This window comes from Ceratotherium simum, chromosome 26 (genome assembly GCF_057802395.1).
Source record: "Ceratotherium simum simum isolate JZ-2026a chromosome 26, ASM5780239v1, whole genome shotgun sequence".
NCBI lineage: Eukaryota > Metazoa > Chordata > Mammalia > Perissodactyla > Rhinocerotidae > Ceratotherium > Ceratotherium simum.
Genome location: NC_141925.1, coordinates 3680284 through 3700157, shown reverse-complemented (window position 1 = coordinate 3700157; position 19874 = coordinate 3680284). Strand labels below are relative to the sequence as shown.

At 38.7% G+C, this 19874-nt stretch overlaps 1 protein-coding gene across 5 annotated transcripts in view; it reads left to right on the top strand.

Annotated features, from left to right (window-relative positions):
- Positions 1–19874, top strand: part of CREBBP (CREB binding lysine acetyltransferase) — a 133152-nt gene that overhangs the window by 22153 nt on the left and 91125 nt on the right. For all 5 annotated transcript variants that reach the window (XM_087449548.1, XM_087449547.1, XM_087449549.1 and 2 more), the window contains exon 2: positions 2730–3442. In XM_087449548.1, coding sequence (XP_087305674.1) covers positions 2730–3442 — 713 coding nt within the window. The remainder of the gene's footprint in view (positions 1–2729; positions 3443–19874) is intronic.

Genomic DNA, 19874 nt, shown 5'->3' with positions numbered 1-19874 from the left:
ATATTTAATTCCTCACAGCCAGGTAGGAAGAAATAGGTATGTGTTAGAGGTGGTGTTTACTAGGTGTGTATGTACTGAGAACTTTGGAGGCTGAAAAGAGGCTGAAAAGTGAGTTCTGCAGGAGACTTAGAAGACTAAAGACAGTCTTCATAGTCACATGTTTAATCCGAGTGAGGGCCGAGGGTGGGGTTTTCTAGATTGAGAGAGAGAGAGCATCCAGAAGGAAGATGGCTGACTCACCTGACAGCTCACTGTGTTGTGACTGGAAGGTAGGGTGCATCAGGAGGGCGGGTAGAGTGGACTGAGAAGTGGGGAGGGCCACTTCCTGATGGCCTCGTATGCCATGTGAAGGAGTTTGAACTTCATCCATAGACATAAGGGAGATATCAAGATGCCTTCAGCTACAAGTTACATTAAACTCCAGCTAGAAGGGCTTAAATGATAGGAAATGTGTTTTCTCATTTTGCAAGAAGTCTGAAAGTAGGGATGTTCCACGCTTGGATAATTCAACTCAGAGATGGCTTCACCAAGCCAGGTGTTTGTAGTGCTGGCTGCAGCCATCCTTAGTGTGTAAGTGAAGTCTCCTCTCCTGGTTGAAGACAGTTCCATGATGAAGTCTGGTGAAGAATAGGGAGATCTCTTTCTGAGCGTCCCTTACAATTAGGAAGGAAAACCTTTTCCAGAACTGTCTTGGCTGATTTGCCTTCAATGTCCTTAGCTGGGGTTGTGTCACCACAAAGGGAAGGTGATTGTGGAGGTGGGCTTCTCTGGTCAGTCTTACCCTTGTGGCCAGGAAGGTGTTGCCCTTCCGTAGAGGAACCTCCAAGCACCCGCCCTAAGGAGTTGTTGGGTAAGCAGTCATTAGGGTCTGCACCATGGAGAACACTTTTCAATTTTCTAAAAGTGGGTAGTGGGAGGAGGAGTGGCTGTGTTAAATTAAAAAAAAAAGCCACGTGCTGTCATCACTTCACTTTACCAGTTCAACTCTTTCTTTTTGGAGTGTTACTTTCCAGCCACTGCCCATATGCGCTTACTTTAGTTCTAGTCTTACCCTATGTGCCATTTTGCATACAGTTTCCATTTACATGTTTTTACATAACATACAGACATTTTCCTACATTTCTGTAGTCTTCATAAGTGTTTTAATAGATGTATAATGTTTAATAATGTTATATAGCAATTTATTAAACCTTCTATCATTGGATAATAGTAATAATAATAGCTAATACTGAGCACTTCCCCCCACAGGCACTGTTTACGTGCTTTACATTCATTAATCCATTTAGTCCTCACAATAGCCCTGTGAGATTTAGTGGCCATTATTACCCCCAGTTTCCAGATGAGGAAACTGAGACACAGACAGTCTAAGTAACTTACCCAAGGTCACACAGCTAGTAATGGGGAGCTAGACGCAGAGCTGGGGTTCTCATGCAGGCAGTCTGGGGCTTGAGTCTGTAACCATTAGGCTACACTGCCTCTGGGTGTTGTTTGCACTTGTTCTGCTGTTACAGATAATACTACGATGAATGTATTTTTACATATCTTGTCCTTGGCACATGCACGTAAAGCCAGGTTGTTGTGGGTTGAATAATGCGTCGTTGGTGAGAGGCTAGAGATGACATATATAGACCACATGTTAGAGAAATGTTATTTTGAGAGGAATCAGAAAAAAGGAGTTGCCTTAATTTTCATGTTTGATCACCAGGAAAGATGATCTCTTTTGTTTACTGTTTTATCTTCCTTTGTGATACATATCTGCTTATGTCTTTTGTGCATTTATACTTGGGAGTCAGTATGCTTCTCATCTTTCTGTATGATTGACATTAACCCCTTTCGTATGATACAGGTATTTTTTAAGCTTCTATTTTCTTTTACTTTTAACTGTTTTTAGTTTCTATATGTCTTTGTAATTATTTTCTGCAGCTTCAACACTTGGAAAAATCTCATTTTCTGTTCAGGCTAGTTTTTTTGATAATTTATCTTTTAAATATGTAATCACTTAAGGTTAGGCTTTACCTTCATTTCCCCAAATTTGCTGTTCATCTAACCTGATGCCCAATTGCTTTTTTTTTTTACACACATTTCTTAAAAGCATTTTAACATTACAATTCATCAAATTTTTTAACTTCTCATTGTTTTCCTTTAATTTATACATCTGCCTTTATCCATACACCACACTATTTAATTATTGTTTTAGAATGTGTGATAAAATCAAGAAGGGCTAGCCCTCCTCTTGTCTCTGTTTAACTCTTCCTTCTTCAGAATTTGAAAAATATTCTTCCTTGTTTTATTTTCCAAAATGAACTTTCAAGTCATTTCTTTCTTTCTTTCTTTCTTTTGTTTTTGAGGAAGATTGGCCCTGAGCTAACATCTGTTGCCAATTTTCCTCTTTTTCTTTTTTCCCCCCAAAGCCCCAGTACATAGTTGTATATCCTGGTTGTAGGTCCTTCTGGTTCTTCTATGTGGGACACCGCCTCAGCATGGCTTGATGAGCAGTGAGTATGTCCGCCCCCAGGATTTGAACTGCCAAACCCCGGACTGCCAAAGTGGAGCGTGCGAACTTAACCGCTACGCCACCAGGCTGGCCCCGTCAAGTCATTTTGACATTATTCTTAAGACATGCTAGTGTCTGTGTTAGATCCCCTTTACGTTAAGATCATAGTAATGTGACAGTTGGAGAGCTAGTCTGACTGCTTAGTTTCTCATTTCCATTTCTGTTTAATTTCTAGATTTTGGATCATTGTTTGACTTGGAAAATGATCTTCCCGATGAGCTGATCCCCAATGGAGGAGAATTAAGCCTTTTAAACAGTGGGAACCTTGTTCCAGATGCTGCTTCCAAACATAAACAACTGTCGGAGCTTCTGCGTGGAGGCAGTGGCTCTAGTATCAACCCAGGAATAGGAAATGTGAGCGCCAGCAGCCCCGTGCAGCAGGGCCTCGGTGGCCAGGCTCAAGGGCAGCCGAACAGTGGGAATATGGCCAGCCTAGGTGCCATGGGCAAGAGCCCTCTGAACCAAGGAGATTCTTCCGCTCCCAGCCTGCCCAAACAGGCAGCCAGCACCTCTGGGCCCACTCCCCCTGCTTCCCAAGCACTGAATCCGCAAGCACAAAAGCAAGTGGGGCTGGTGACCAGCAGCCCTGCCACATCGCAGACGGGACCTGGGATCTGCATGAATGCTAACTTTAACCAGGCCCACCCAGGCCTCCTCAATAGTAACTCTGGCCATAGTTTAATGAACCAGGCCCAGCAAGGGCAGGCGCAAGTCATGAATGGATCTCTTGGGGCTGCTGGCAGAGGAAGGGGAGCTGGAATGCCGTACCCTGCTCCGGCTATGCAGGGTGCCACGAGCAGCGTGCTAGCCGAGACGTTAACGCAGGTTTCACCCCAAATGGCCAGTCATGCGGGACTGAACACGGCGCAGGCGGGAGGCATGACCAAGGTAAGTGAGCTTCAGTACTTTGAATGCTTCCTGCTAACCTGGGGCACTCAGGCTTTCCTCCTGCCTCTCTCGCTTGAAAGAGACAGATTTGGTATCTGGAGCCCTTCTTTGTGGGTAAAGATCTGTGTCCCATGTCTTTAAAGTGGGAATTCTTAAGCCCGCAGTAGAATAGCCTGCAGGTCAGACAGTTGAAAACATAGGGAATATGTTTGGGCTTATTGCCAGTTTTCAGCCTCTGAGGAAAATGTGTGGAAATAGGACCACCTGGTTGAAAGAGGCACCTGCTGCTGGGAATCAGCTTTTTTTTGCATCAGTGAATCTGGTAAAGGCTGCTCGACTTCCACTTTACCTCACTGAGCAGGTTCTTACTCTATATTCCCTTTCCTCTTTACAACCACCTGGTGAAATGTCTGTTGTCACGGTCTCCATTTTACCAATGAAGAAGCGTGTTCAAAGCTGGTCAGCTACCTGCCATGGATAGCAGGGAAGAGGTGGCATGGCAGAGCTAGGGGGCAGCATGAGCCCTCAGGTCCCAGAGGAAACTCCAGAGCAGTGGTTCTCAAAGTAAGGTCCCTGGGCCAGCAGCATCAGCATCACCCAAGAGCGTGTTAGAAGTGCAGAGCTACTGAATCAGAAACTGGGAGTGGGGCCCAGCATGATGGGCTTTAAGAAACCTCCAGGTCCTTGTGAGGTGTGCTCAAGGTTGAGAGCCCTGCTCTATGGAAAGGCCTGGGCTGGGGTTTGCAACCGCCAGCCGTGCATCTGGTATGTAGAATAGGAACTGAACTTGGAGAGCAGGGAAGGCAAATGCCAAGATGGATCGGAGACAACTGGAAAAGATGAAAACTGACAAGGGAAGAAGAGTGCAGGCTGATTCCCATTGAAGTAACGAACACCGCAGAGGCTCTGAGAAAGGGCTTCTAAACTGCAGCCACCAGGGCATCTATTTCAGGTAGTATTTGGTTTAGCAAATTCCAGAACGGTAAAACAGTTTGGGCTGTTCTCTGGATTTGGTTAGTCCCAGGTAAGAGAAAGGGAAAAGTAAGAGGAGAACACAGTTTTCCCCCGGGATTGATTGTGAGCTTTAGGTGGCGGATACGGAGCCCAGTGACTGTCTTAGGTGAGGAGAGGATTTTTTGTAAACTTAAGAAAGAAAAGGGAAGTAACTTCCAAAATTAAAATTGCATTTATCTCTTGAAACATTAGCGAAGGGCAATGTGAACTTAAATTTGAGTTGTCCCTGGCCTTTGAAGAGGGGTCTGTGTATGCATGTGCCTTTTAGAGTTGGGTGGAGAAGGGGTTTCTAATGGGTTAGGGTTCCTGCATAGATTGATGTTTGTTCCTTCCTAATTCACTCATCACTCCACTCCATGCTACCCAGTTACAAAAAAAAAAACACCTTTTTAGTTTGGAGAATTTAATCATATACAAATACTTTTAAATCATATACATATATTTTCGTAGACATAATAGCATAATGCAAGGCTTCTCAAACTTTTTGATCTTGGGACTCCTAGATAATCTTAAAAATTATTAAAGGCCCTAAGGAGATTTCTTTAAAATGTGGATTTTATCTATCAATATTTGCCACATTAGATATGAAAACAGAGACTTTTAAAACACAGCACACATTCCATTTGCTGTTAAGCACAATAACATCACATGTCACAGAGCCTCTGGAAAACTCCTCTGTGTTCTTATGAGAGAATAGGAGTGAAAAGGGCAAAGAATGTCTTAGTATTTTATGAAAATAGTTTTGGGCCCTTCACCATACTTGGAGAGCCATTGATAATATGTATCCCTAGAAGTTAGACTTGGTATACCAAAACACAGTGCTGTTCTACATGTAAATAGATGGACAGTTCTTCATGTCATTAGATGTCCACTAAATATTCAAATGTTCAGTCGTCTTATATGTCATAATTTGTTTTTACAGATTATTTTTCAAAATCTGAATAACCCAAATTTTAATTAATTGATATGGCTCTTAAGAATCTGTTAATCTCTAGGCCCCTTACAATTTATGTGTTGAAGAATCTGGTGGTTTTGTGTGTTGTTTTTTGTTGTGGGGAGTTTCCCACAGTCTTTGCTTTGCTGATTCCATCTCGATCACTCCATGTTCCTCCATCTGCCCAGGTTTTTCATTTCTTTGTACAGAGCAATCTTTCTTTCAAACAACACTTTGTGAGTGTTCACTGTGTGGAAAGTGAGCTGCGTTAGTGTTGTGGGGCAGTCACCACTGTTCCCTGTAGGTATCCCACAGAGGCCTACAGCGAAGGAGGGGTGGGGACTGGGGGGTTGTCATGGGCTTAGTGGGACAAAAGAACAAATAATAGTGGTGGGCAAATAGTAAGAGCAAGAGACGTTCATTTTAAGCCATTCTTCTCTCTAACGATAGGGAGCCAAATAAGACTTTAAAATGCATACGGGAAAAGAAACTTTTTAAAGGTAATTTTGTTTTAAAAATTATCATTACACAGGAAATGCATATTTCCTAAAAAATAAAAAATTTTTTAATAATAGAAAAAGAGCAGCCCCTCACACCTTACAGATAACCACTTCTGTATAGATATATTTGTTAACACACACATCCTTTTTAAAAACCAAATGGAACCAAACTACATAAGCACCTTGCTGTTTTACCTAACAGTATACTCTAGATGCCTTGCCATATCAGTGCACACGGAGTTTTATTTGTCTCCTCTGATGACAAACGTTGGGATTGTTTCCGACTTCTGATGAGTACAAACAGTGCTGCAGTGAGTATGTCCTTGTGTAGGCATATCCACAGGCATCATGGAATAGATTCTGAAAAGCGAGATTACTGGGTCCAAGACCCAGTTAAAACTTTTCTTTTTAGAAAGTAATCATGCACGTGGTTTAAAAACAAACAACCAAAAAAAAAAAAAAAATAGCACTAAGGGTAAGAACTGAAAAGTCAGTCTCCCTTAACTTTTGGTTCTCCCAAATTCTCTCACCAAAGGGAACTACTATTTCTTATCTATTCTGCCAGGGATGGTCTGTGCATATAAAGGCATAGAGAGAGGTGTGTGTGTGTATGTGTGTGTGTAGATGTCTCCCCTAAACATAAAGAGGAGTATAATGTAACCTCTCTCTCTCTGGATGTGTGTATGCATGTATGGGGCACCTCCTTCCTGCCACTTTAACAATGAAGGTTGGAAGTGGTTCCCTGTTGGATAGAGCCCTCAGTCCTTCTTACTAGGTGTGGGACAGCAGTAGTCCCTGATGTGGGTTTATCTTCATTTATAAGACTGGTGTCCTATTGGCTGGACACTTAGGTTGTTTGCAGCATTTTGCTTTATAACAGTTTTGATTTGTATATTCATCTTTGTGCAGCTCAGTGACTGTATCTGCTGGATAAATACTTGAAAGTGAAATTCCTGGATTGAAAGATATTGACATTTTTAATAAGCATAGATATTGCCAAATCCTCTCCAACAACATTGTGCAGATTATACCCTCACCAACACTGAAAATCATTCTTTTACTGATTTGTTGTTCTGTTAGGCAAATTGTCTCGTAAGCAAAATGTCTTTTCGTAAGTTCATGGGCATTTGTACTGTCCGTTTTTCTGATGCGTTGTTTCCCATTTTTTCATGTTGGTTTGTATTTTTAATATTCTTTGTGTATTAAAGGTTTATGTCTTTTAATAAATGTAAACTTTTCCCTCTTTTTTTATTTGCTGAAGTCTGTTTTACTAGGAATATGGCCACATAGGTCTACAATATGATAGTTTTGTGTTTTTACCAAATGGATGTTTTTAGCTTTTTTAGAAACAAATTTATCCATTTTTTTCCTTTATGGCATGGGTTTTATGTCATGTTTAGAAATGCTTTCTCTATTCCAAAATTATGAAATACTCTCCTTTATTTTTTCCCCTTATACTTTGGATCTTTAACTCAGAATTTATTTTGGCTTGAGTGAGTTATAGAGATCTAGCTGTATATTTTTTTCCAAATTATAGTCATCTCAGTACCATTTATTTAGATACTGCTAACCCAGCTTTTTTTCCCACTAATGGGAAAGACCATTTTTGGTATGTTTTGTTCAGTTTTCACATATATAGGGTTTGGGTCTAATTCTGGCCTCTTTCTTTTCATTGGTCTTTGCTTATCCTATGTCAGCAACTTATTATCCTAGCTGTATAATGAATTTTAATATATGATGGAGCTGGTTGCCTTTTCAAGAATCCGGTATTTTCTTTGCCATTGTTATAAGATACTCTTCCAGACATGTGGTTCTCAGCCCTGTCTACACATCAGAATTATCTGGGGAGTTTTAGAAAAATATGATGCCTGAATCCCACTACAAACCAATTAAGTTAGAATCTCTGGGGTATGCATGAGCATTAATATTGTTTATAGTTCCTCACATGATTTGCATGGCAGTCAGAGTTGAGAACCACTGTTTAAGATAAACTTTAGGACTATTTTTCAAATTCTTAAAAACAAATGAAAATCTTGGGATTTGATTGGGGTTGTAGTAAACTTTATAAATCATTTAAGGAGGAATTTGACATTTTAGCAGTTTTGTGGCTTCCTGAGTCATCTCATGTTATACATACAAGTTATGCCTTTTTATGGAGTCTTAAGTTGTTCAGAAGCATAGTATAGTTTTCTCTATATAGGTAATACACTTTTCTTATTGTTTATTTTTGAATATGTTAATGGGTTTATTGTTGCTAATGGGGATAAGTTCTATTTCATTACCTAACTATTGTTTTAATATAGGAAAGATGTTGACATACATATGTCACTTTGGTAATCTGGCCACTTTATGGAATTCTCTTATTTCTTCTAATACTTTTTCAGGTGGTTCTCTGGGGTTTTCCTAGTAGACAGTCATCTTATGCATTATTGATACTTTTGTCTTCTCCTTGCCAGTACAGTGGTCCCTTGTTATTTATGGGGGATTGGTTCCAGGACCCTCCGAGGATACCAAAATCTGCAGATGCTCGAGTTTCTTACATAAAGTGGTGTAGTATTTGCATATAACCTACGCACATCCTCCCATATACAGTCAGCCCTCCATATTTGCGGGTTTTGTGTCTGCGGATACAGAGGGCTGACTGTATTCATTGTACTGTGCCATTTTATGTAAAGGACTTGAGTATCTGCAGATCTTGGTATCCACAGAGTTCCTGGAACCAATTCCCCATGGATACCGAGGGACAACTATACTTTAAATTATCTCTAGATTACTTATAATACTTAATGCAATGTAAATGCTGTGTAAATAGTTGTTTTACTGTATTGTTTAGGGAATAATGACAAGAAAGAAAAGTCTGTACATGTTTAGTATGGACGCAACCATCATAGGCCTTTCAGTCCGTGGTTGGTTGAACCCGCAGGTGGGGAACCCACAGATACGCAGGGCCAATAGTGTTTCTACCAATGTTTATGCTCTTGGGCATCCCTGTCTTGTGTCTGACTTAAGTAGAGATGTGTCCAGTGTTTTATTATTAAGTAAGTGAGCTTTGATTTGCAGTCATTTTAAATTGGAACATAGTCTATTCCTCATTGATTAGATGTTGGATTTTGTGAAATTCATTTTCCACGTCTATGGCGATTACCCTGTGATTTTTTTCTCTTTTGTTACATTTAGGTGACATACTGTCTTAGTACATTTCCTGATATCAAATTGAACCATCTCTGTAATTATGAAATTAAAAGTTAATGTATTGGGCCGGCCCCGTGGCTTAGCGGTTAAGTGCGCGCGCTCCACTACTGGCGCCCGGGTTCAGATCCCGGGTGCACAGCGACACACCGCTTCTCCAGCCATGCTGAGGCCACGTCCCACATACAGCAACTAGAAGGATGTGCGACTATGACATACAACTATCTACTGGGGCTTTGGGGGAAAAAAGGAGGAGGATTGGCAATAGATGTTACCTCAGAGCTGGTCTTCCTCAGCAAAAAGAGGAGGATTAGCATGGATGTTAGCTCAGGGCTGATCTTCCTCACAAAAAAAAAAAAAGTTAATGTGTTGCTGAATTTCATTTGCTACTGTTTTCATTTAGAATTTTTGCTTCTCACTAATCGATAGTGAGATTGATCCGTAGTTCTTGTTTGTGTTTTGTCAGGTTTTGATAGCAGTGTTATGTTGACTTGGTCAGAAAGAGTTTGGAAGCCTTTCACATCTGTTCTCTGGAATGGCTTACCATTTGAATGATCTGTTCCTTGAAGAATTCAGAGACTTCACTTGTGTGGGCCTGAACCTTTTTCTCCTTGGGGGTAACTTAAGATCTTTGGCAACACTTTTGCTATTTTCTGTAGATACTGGCCATTTTAGACTTTTCATCTCTTGGTCAATATATTTTTCTTTTAGAAAAGTCTAAATTTACTTTGATTTTGAGAAAAACTCAAAATATTTAACTCTTTTACTCCTCATTAAAAGATATAAAGTGGGTACTATGTGGGTACTATGTTCTATTCCCATGTTACAGATTAAGAAATGGAGGCACACATACATATGTGCCCCTTTACCCCTTTCACCCTCCCTCCACCCCCTTCCCCTCTGGTAACCACCAGTCTGTTCTCCTTATCTATGTGTGTGTTTGTTTCTTCTGTGTATGAGTGAAATATGTGTGTGGTGATGGGTGGAAACTAGACTTTTGGTGGTGAACACGATGCAGTCTATATAGAAGCTAAAATATAATAGTGTACACGTGAAACTGACACAATGTTATAAACCAACATGACCTCAATATAATAAAACAAAATAAAAAAAAGAAATGGAGGCACCCAGAATGGAGGAAATGAAGGAAAGTTGAATAACTTTCCACAATCACAGAGCCAGTAGGTGGCAGCAGGATTGGATCCCACGTAGTGTGGCTAAGGGTCTCTTAATTGCTAACCTGTGCAGCCTGTTCTTGGGTCAGTTTTACAATTTATTTATTTACTTATTTTTTATTTTTTTTTTTGGTGAGGAAGATTGGCCCTGAACTAACATCTGTTGCCAGCCTTCCTCTATTTTGTATGTGGGACGCTGCCAAAGCATGGCTTGATGAGCAGTGCATAGGTCCACACCTGGGATCCGAACCTGCGAACCCCAGGCCCCCAAAGCAGAGTGCATGCCACCAGGCCGGCCCCTATAATTTATATTTTAGTAGAAATTCTTTTCATCCAGTTAAGATTCATTAACTTAGAGTTGTGCAGAAATTCTTATCATTTTAGATTTTCTCAGTGTTTGTGATTATTTCCCCCTTCTCATTACTAATTTTGTGTGACTCTTAAAGAGAGAATTTAAAATAGAGAACATAAACCATTTCAACAACATGGCAGTAATATTAACAAGGCATGATATGATTAAAAAAAAAATGAAACAATTTCTTCATTTCAATAGTAGCAAAACTTGATATGTTATCTTTTTTTGGTAGCATATTCTAGTTTTCTACTGGAAATAGCCCAAACACTTGTCTTTTAGAAGGCAAGCAAAAAGATAAATTTAAGTGGGCTTTAGAATCCATACAAACACTCAAGTTATTTTCCTGGTGACAGATGTTGATAGATGTTACTCTGCACAGAGAAGGTGGCAGAGGGAAGCCAGAAACAGGAAGAAGGTGGTGTGATGTATCTGTCCAAGGAGTTCAGAATCTTTCTAATTCTAAGGTTGATAAAAATGTGCTTTTGTGGCCTTAGAAATCCTTTAGTTCTTTCTTATGAAAGTCACAAATCTGAAAAGGGACCAAAATAGTTGGTAAGGTAAGCCTTCTTCACAGGGAGTGAGACTAGGGCTTATTTTTTGATAAGGTTTTTGAAATCTTCTTTTTTAGAAAGTGGTCAGAAAACAGAGTTTTGCTTTTGCCTAGAGCTCTCCCTAAGAGGTAAACGTTTTGATTTAGATCCAGACCCTCTGGACCCAGTCACCCAACATTGTGGTCAGAGAGGATAAAGCAGTGGCTCTGAGACTGGAGTATCCAGCAGAATCACTGCAGGCTTGTTAACTCAGAATCCTGGGCCCCTCCCCAGAGTTCCTGATTGAGCAGATTTGAGGTGGGGCCTGAGAATTTTCGTTTCTTGGTGCCAGCTGCCAGGTAACCCTAGTTGTACTGGTCAGGGACCATGCTCTGAGCACCTGTGTGCTCAAGGAATTAATTAGCAGAGTATAGTCAGTAAAGAATTAGTAGAACCAGGATGGCTATTAAAGTAATGAATGACTCATCCCCCTTCTCTATTTTGGAACAATAATTGGAAATTTCTACTATTTAATACCAAGAGAAATAATACTGTACATTTGTGTGATGCTTTTCTCTTTTTCATGTAATATCATCTGATCTTTAAAATAATGCAAAGAAAATAAGGGAATTTTATATTAAGTAAATCCTATCTTGGCCTTTTATAAAAGATCTATGAGAACTTCTGTACAAACCTTATGGTAATCACAAAAAAAAAGTTCAAAGCAGAGACATGAAACATAAAAAAACCTAAAAAACTGAGAAAATATCACTGAAACTGACCAAACTGAAATGGCAGACAGAAACACAAGGGAAGAAAAATAATAGAAATATAGAGAAATCAGAAAACAAAAGATAAAATGGCAATATTAAGCCCTCATATATCAAATCATTGTAAATGCAATGAATATAAATGGTCACTTTATAGAATGAAAAGACTGAAAGCTTTGAATTAATACAGTGTGCTGTGGGATGTATATAGCTGCTGTAGGGACAGGTCTTGGGTGGAAATATTAAGCATTCTTGTTACCCACTTAGTAGTCTTATCGTGACTTTAATGGAAGATGATCATAGTTGTCCTGTGATTCAGGATGTGCTAACTTCCCATGATCGTTATCCATGAATTTATTTCTTTTAAAAACTTTTTAATTAGATGAGATTGTGTATGTATATGAAGTGTCTTGACCACAGTAAGTTCTTGATATGTTTATTGTTGTTAGCAGCAGCAGCAGCCTGACTGCCTTCCCCAGGTGCAGTCCAGCTTGGTGCTTAGAAGCGGAGCATGGGCTCTGGAGTAGCTGCCTCAGTTCAAGTCCAGGCTCCGCTAATTATTAGCCGTGAGAAAATTACAAAGCCATTCTGGGTCTTAGATTTTTTGGCTTTTAAATAAGGGTAATAGTAGTACCTGCCTTTGAGAATTGTGTAGATTAAAATGGGATAATAATAATCTCTCTCATGGAATTGTACTCATTAAATGAGATTGTGCATGTATAATTCTTAGCACAGTGCCTGGGTTCGCTGAAAAACTTTCAGAGAAAGTGGGTTAGTTAGCTGGCTGGGTGCTTTCTTACATAAAGGATTTGAGATAACCACAAAACATTTCAAGTGGTAATGAGACTGCTTTTCCAATGTTTTCAAAGAATATTTTCCAGTAATAAAAATAGTTGACGTTTATTATACAAAATTTGAGTCTAGAGAAGAAAACATTGGCCATAATCCTATCATCCAGTTCATAATTACTGTTAATTTTTTTATGTTTTCCCTACCAGTCTTTTATGTGTAATTATGTGTCTCTTTTTAAAGTCACAGTTGGAGTCATATTTCTTTTTTCCAGTTAACTTTGTAACTGATTATTTTCTGTAACACAGACTGAATGAATGTTTTGTAAAATAGCAACATTGAATACTTGGATAGGTCTCCTGGTGGCTACTTTGAAGAGTAATATTTATAAGAAAAACCAGTCAACCTTGTTACTTTCCAACTAAAGATCAACCATTAGGATCTGGAGTTAAAGACCTGCATGTATTAATTTTTAAAATACTTTATTGTTTTACTTTTGGAGGTGTAATTTATGTAGAGTGAAATGCACAGATCTTAAGGGTTATAGTTTAATGTGTTTGTCAAAACTCATGTAACCCACACCGCTATCAAGATACAGGGCATTTCCATTACCCCAGAAAATTCCTTTGTATTCCTCACTTTTCCTGCCCCTCCACCCCGACATTCACTAGTGATTTCTTTCACTATGAATGAGTTTTGCCTGTTCTCAGACTTCCTATAAATGGAATCATACAGTATGTACTTTTTTTGCAGTGCTACTTTTGCTCATGGTGTGTTTTTGACATTCATCCATGTTGTTGCCTGAATCAGTAGTTCTTTTTATTGCTAAATAGTATTCTATTGTATGACTGTACCATGATTTGCTCATCCAGTCTCCTATTCATGGACATTATGGTGGTTTCCAGTTTGGAGCTATTGAGAATAAAGCTCTGTGATCGTTTTTGTACAGGTCTTTGTGTAGACATATAAATTTTCCTTTCTCTTGGATAAATAACTAGGAATGGAATTGACTGTATAAGTAGAGGTCTGTTTCTGGCATCTCCAGTCTAGTCCAGGCAGGAGTCAGCAGACTGAAGCCCATGGGCCAGAGCTGTTTTTACACAGCCCACAACTTAGGAGTGGTTTTTATATTTTTAAAGGGTTGAGGGGTGGAAACCATAGGTTGCCGGCTAAGACTGAAATATTTACTAACTGGCCCTTCACAGAAAAAGTCTGCCACACCTTTGTAGTCTATTCTGTTGGTCTATCTGGCCATTTCTTTAGCTTTATAGTAAGTATTAAAATCAAGTTATTTAGTTGCTCATTTTCATTTCTGTTTAATTTCTAGATTTTGTATCGTTGTTTGACTTGTTTGTTGCTAATATGGAGAAATATAATTGATTTTTCTGTATTAACATTATGTCCTGTAATAACCTTGCTAAACTCACTTATTAGTTCTGTTAGTTATTTGATAGATGCCTTAGAATTGTCTAGGTCATGTTGTCTTTCAATAAAGACAGTTTTACTTCCTTCTAATCTGTATGCCTTTTATTTTGCTGAGTTTTCTGCTCTGTCTGAGACCTACGGTACAATGTTTGGTAAAAGTGAGAGCATGCATCCCTTGTCTTGTTCATGATGTGTAGAGGAAAGCATTCAGTCGTTTATTATTAAGTATGGTGTTAGTTTTAGGCTTTTTAACATATCCTTCATCAGATTGAGGAAGGCTCCTACTGTTTCTAGGGGCTTTTTTGCTGGGTCTTTTGATCATAAATGATTGCTGAATTTCATCAAATACTTTTTCTGCATCTATTGAGATGATCATAGGTCTTTTCTTTATTCTGTTAATGTGGTGAAGTACATCTTTCTGCATGTTGAACCAACGTTACATTCCTGGGTTAAGTGCTGCATTATCTTTTCATAGATTACTGGATCTGGGTTATTAAAGTATTGTTCATGATTTGCACATCTGTATTCATGAGGGATAGGGGGTCTGTATTTTCTTTCCTTCATGTCCTTATTTGATTTTGATATAAAGAATATACTGGCTTCATAAAATTACTTGAGAATTGCTCCCTCTTTCCTTCTTTTCTGAAAGAGTTTGTGTAAGATTACTAATATTTATTCCTTAAATGTTTGATAAAATTCACCAGTGAAACTATCTGGGTCTAGAGTTTTCCTTATGGGAAGGTTTTTAATTATGATTCAGTCAGTTTAATAGGTACAGGCTATTCAAATTTTTCATTTCTTCTTGTGTTAATTTTGGTAATTTGTGTCTTTCAAGGAATTTATCCATTTCTTCTAAGTTCTTGGATTTATGTGGCATAAAGATGTTCATAATAGTCCCCTCATTTCCTTTTAATGCCTGCAGGATCTTTAATAATGTCCAGTGCCCCCCTTTTCAATCTGATATTTACAATTTGTGTTTCTCTCTTTTGTTTTTCTCTGATCAACTTGGGTAGGAGTTTGTCAAGTTTACTGATATTTTCAAACAACCAACTTTTGATTTGTTGATTTTCTCTTTGTTTTCTATAGAATTGATTCTCTTTGTTATTTTCTTTCTTCTGCTTACTTTGAGTTTTCTTTTTTTTTTTTTTTTTTTGTGAGGAAGATCAGCCCTGAGCTAACATCCATGCTAATCCTCCTCTTTTTGCTGAGGAAGACCGGCTCTGAGCTAACATTTGTTGCCAATCCTCCTCCTTTTTTTCCCCAAAGCCCCAGTAGATAGTTGTATGTCATAGTTGCACATCCTTCTAGTTGCTGTATGTGGGACGCGGCCTCAGCATGGCCGGACAAGCGGTTTGTCAGTGCGTGCCCGGGGTCCGAACCCCAGGCCGCCAGTAGCGGAGCACGTGCACTTAACCACTAAGCCACGGGGCCGGCCCCTACTTTGGGTTTTCTTTACTCTTTCTGGCTTCTTGGTGTAGGCACTTAGATCATTGATTTTAGACTTTTCCAATGTTAACATATGAGCAATAAATTCTAGCCTAAATATTGCTCTACACTGCAACCCATAAATTTTGACATGTTTTGTTTTTGTTATCATTTAGTTCAAAATATTTTTATATTTTACTTGTAATTTCTTCTTTGACTCATGTTTTTATGTGGAAGTGTGTTGCTTAATTTTGAGATATTTTGGAATTTTGCAGATATTATTTTGTTATTGATTTCTAATTCCATTGTGGTCAGAAAACATGCTCTATATGATTTTGTCCTTTGAAATTTATTGAAATTTGTTTTATGGCCCAGCATATTGTCTGTCTTGATGAATGTTTTACATATGCTTGAAAAAAAAATGTTTATCCTACAGCTGTAGGTTGTAAATGTCAATTAGCGTTAAGTTGGTTGATTGTGTTCGAGTCAGTTATATCCTTACTGATTTTTTTTGTCTCTTCTATCAGAGAGGAGTATTAAAATATCCAACCATAATTATAGATTTGTCTGTTTTTCCTTTAGTTAGAATAAAATCTGACTACTTATTTTATGTATTTTGAAGCTCTTTCATTAAGTGAATATACATTTTGGATTATTTTGTCTTCGTGATGAATTGAGCCTTTTGTCATCCTAAAATGTTCCTCTTTATTTCTATTTTTGGCTTGAAATCTACTTTGTCTCATTTACATAGCTGCTCCTAGTTTCTTGTGATTAATATTTGCAAAGTATATCTTTTTTACCCTTTTGAAGTGTGTCTCTTATAAAGAGCATATAGTTGGAACTTGTTTTTAATTCATTCTGACAATCTCAGTCTTTTAATGGAGTGTTCAGTTTATTTATATTCAGTGTTGATTTAGTTGGATTGAGGTCTCCCATCTTGCTGTTTGTTTTATGTTTGTCCCGTCTTTGTTTTGTTCTTTCCCTGCCCTTCTCTTAAAGTCTGATTCCAATATCTCTGTCATCTTTGTGTTGGTTTCATTTGTGATCTTTTGTTTGTTTAAATATATAATTTTGGTTACGAGTCATATTTTCCTGCGTCTTGGCATGTTCAGTAATTTTTTACTATGTAGTGGACATTGTGAGTATGTTGCTGAACATGAGTTTAGTTGTCTTCCTTTAGAGAGTGTTGGGTTTTGTTCTGGCAGACGTTTGACTCACAGATCAGTTTGATCCTTTCAAGGCTTGTTTTTAAACTTTCTCAAGGCAGTTCTTGAGGAGCCCTGCTCCTTAGACATGGTCTTTTTGGGGTCTTAGTTCAATTCCTAGCATGTTCAGCAAGATCTTGAACCTCTGGCTGGTCAGAACTTCTGTGTCTCCAGCACTGGGCTTCTCTGGAATCTGTTCAGTGCACAATTCCTTAGTAGTAGCTGACCACGGGCTCTCTTAAGCCTCTCCTCAAACTCTTCCCTGGGCCTACTCTCTGTTGCCTGTGGATCTCTGTATATTGTTGTTTGTTGCCTGTGGTTTCTTAGTTGGGAAACTTGCCTGATCTGAATGAACAAATAGAATTTCTGGAGGGGGTCTGAAGCTGTGAGCCTGACCCTCAGGCCAGCCCCCACTATGGCAAGCTCAGCAGCTTGAGAGATGGGCTAAAGGGACAGGCTTCCCCAGGTGTGGCAGGAGACAGCAGCGGATTACGAGGAAGTTTGGAAACATCATTGCATCTAAGCTTTAAAGTTACTCTGTAATTACTTAATAGGTGAAAAGTTTGAAGCACAGAAATCAGATATTTTACGTAGGATCACAGTTGGGAGATGGTGGCCTGGTATTCAAACCCAGGGTCTTTCTGAAGCCTCTGCTCTTTGTATTCCTCTCTGGTGCTTTTCCACTAGTACAGACATTTTTAGGAATCATTCTCAAACCCAGCCATTAACCTATCTCTCAGACTTGAGCAAAGATTAGGGTAGTGATTCCTAAACTTTAATAATTTACGGATCACCTGGGGATGTTGTTAAGATGCAAATTCTGATTTGGGAAGTCTTGGGGGTGGGGCGCTGTGCCTTGTTTTTCTAATCAGCTCTGGGAGGGGCTGGTGCTCTGGCTGTGCTCTCCAGGCACTGTGATCTGCCCTCTGTCTTCATGATGTGAGCCTACGTTAGGGTATATCATGGGTGCCCATTGGTGATTGGATGCGTCACACTTCAAAAGTTATGTCTGTTATTTCCTTCCTTGTTCAGTGTAGAAAGGTGGGAAGTGCTAAACCTAACATTCTTTATGTAAATGGGTTCAAAGCATGACTTCAAGGATCGACTTCTCCAAAATGTTTCTGCAATAATTTGGAAAGAGTTAGTTTACTGTAGACAGTAATTTGCTGTCCATCTGTCACCAAGTTAAAACATTTAGGGTTTTTATGTTGATTACCCTGTAATACTTCTGGCATTTTTCAGAATTATATAATGACTATAACATAAAATTTCAATATGGTCCTGTTATGAACAAGGATAACAATTACTGTATTTACTCTTCCTGAGTTATAGTAAGAGAAGAGCAAGCAAATGTCACTCCTCCTAGGGAGTGACGTTTCTCAGGTGCCCGTTGTGCTGCTGGGCTCTGTGTTGGGTGCTTTGCAACATGGTCTCACTTTATCTCATGTTTAATAATCCTGTGAGGTAGGTGCCATATCTGTTTTACACATGAAATAAAATATTCTGAGCCACTGTCCTGCCTCCCAGGAAATTATTCAAGATGACACATGTTAGAAAGTGGCAGACTTTGATTTACAATCCAATCCGCCTGTGTCTGACTCCGAAGTCTCTATTTTTTCTACTACCATTTTGTCTGTAATATAGCAGAATTCAAAATGTGGTTGGCAAGTGCATAGGGCCTAATTTTCTGTGTGTGGATCAGGTTTTCCCCCCATCTACAAAATGTATAGGAGAGATAACTTGGAGAGTGAGTCTAATTTCCCAGGAGTATCTTTTGTCGTACGAAAGGATTTACTGCTTACACCTTCCTAGAAACACACCCATGTATACTGTGAGCCCTGCCTGTGGTCTGATTGGGCTGTGGCGCTCAATCTGAAATATTAATTCAGCTAAGCAGGTTTTGCAAGACCCATAAAGAAGTTGACTTTTCTGACTAGTGAAAAATGTGTGTTTACCTCATGTGGAGGAGGCCAACGTAATTATAATTTCTTTAAACATGATTTTAGAAAATGATCTTGCCTCTTAAATATTTTTGTTACATTACTATAGCAAAAAAAAGGTTTTATTTGTGACTTTCTGGGTGTTTTATTTTCAAAATCCACAAAAGAACAAAGAATAATATAATCAACACCCATGTTTCCATTAGTCAGAGTTAACACATGTTGATATTTATTAGATTTTTTTAATAGTTTTTTCCACTTTTAAAGCATACTTTTGTTTTTTAGAACAATTTTAGATTTACAGAAAAATTGGAACAGAGGATTCCTATATCTCTCCCTTTACCTCCCCCCAATTACACAGTTTCCCCTAATATTAACATCTTATATTAGTATGGTACATTTGTCACAATTAATGAACCAATATTGATACATTATTATTAACTGAAATCCATACAAATTTCATTAATTTTTCTCTAATGTCTTCCTTCTGTTTTAGGATTCCATCCAGGATACCACATTACGTTTAATTGTCCTGTCTCCTTAGGCTCCTCTTGGCTGTGACATTTTCTCAGACTTGCCTAGTATTTGATGACCTTGACAGTTTTGAGGAGGACTAGTCAGGTATATTTAGGATGCCCCTTTATTGGAATTTTTCTGATGTTTTTCTCGTGACAAGACTGGGGTTATGTGCTTACGAGGTTATGGAAGGAAGATCATAAAGTGCCATTTTTATCACATTGTGTCAAGGGTGCATACTACCGGCATGACTTAACTGCCGCGGTTGATGTTGCCCTTGATCACCTGGCTGAGGTGGTGTCAGTTGGCTGTCTCTGCTGTCGCGTGCCTCCTTCTTCCCCCTCTGTCCTGTCCTCTGTGGAAGGAAATCACTTTGCGCAGCCCACACTCGGGGGTGAGGGTTGTGCTCTACTCCTTTACTGTGGAGTGTGTACTTAATTTATTTGGAATGCTTCTGCATGGAAGATTTATCTTCATGTTTTTTTAATAAATAAACTTTAACAGACTAAAAATATAAATGTCTTACACATGATATACATATTCATCTCACTGTTTAAAAAAACTTGGTTTTATTAAAATTAATACATATAGATTTGATTCATTTATTTTTAACTTCTATTCCTATGACTTTTTAAATTTTTCATTGTATTTTTTCATTTACAGTT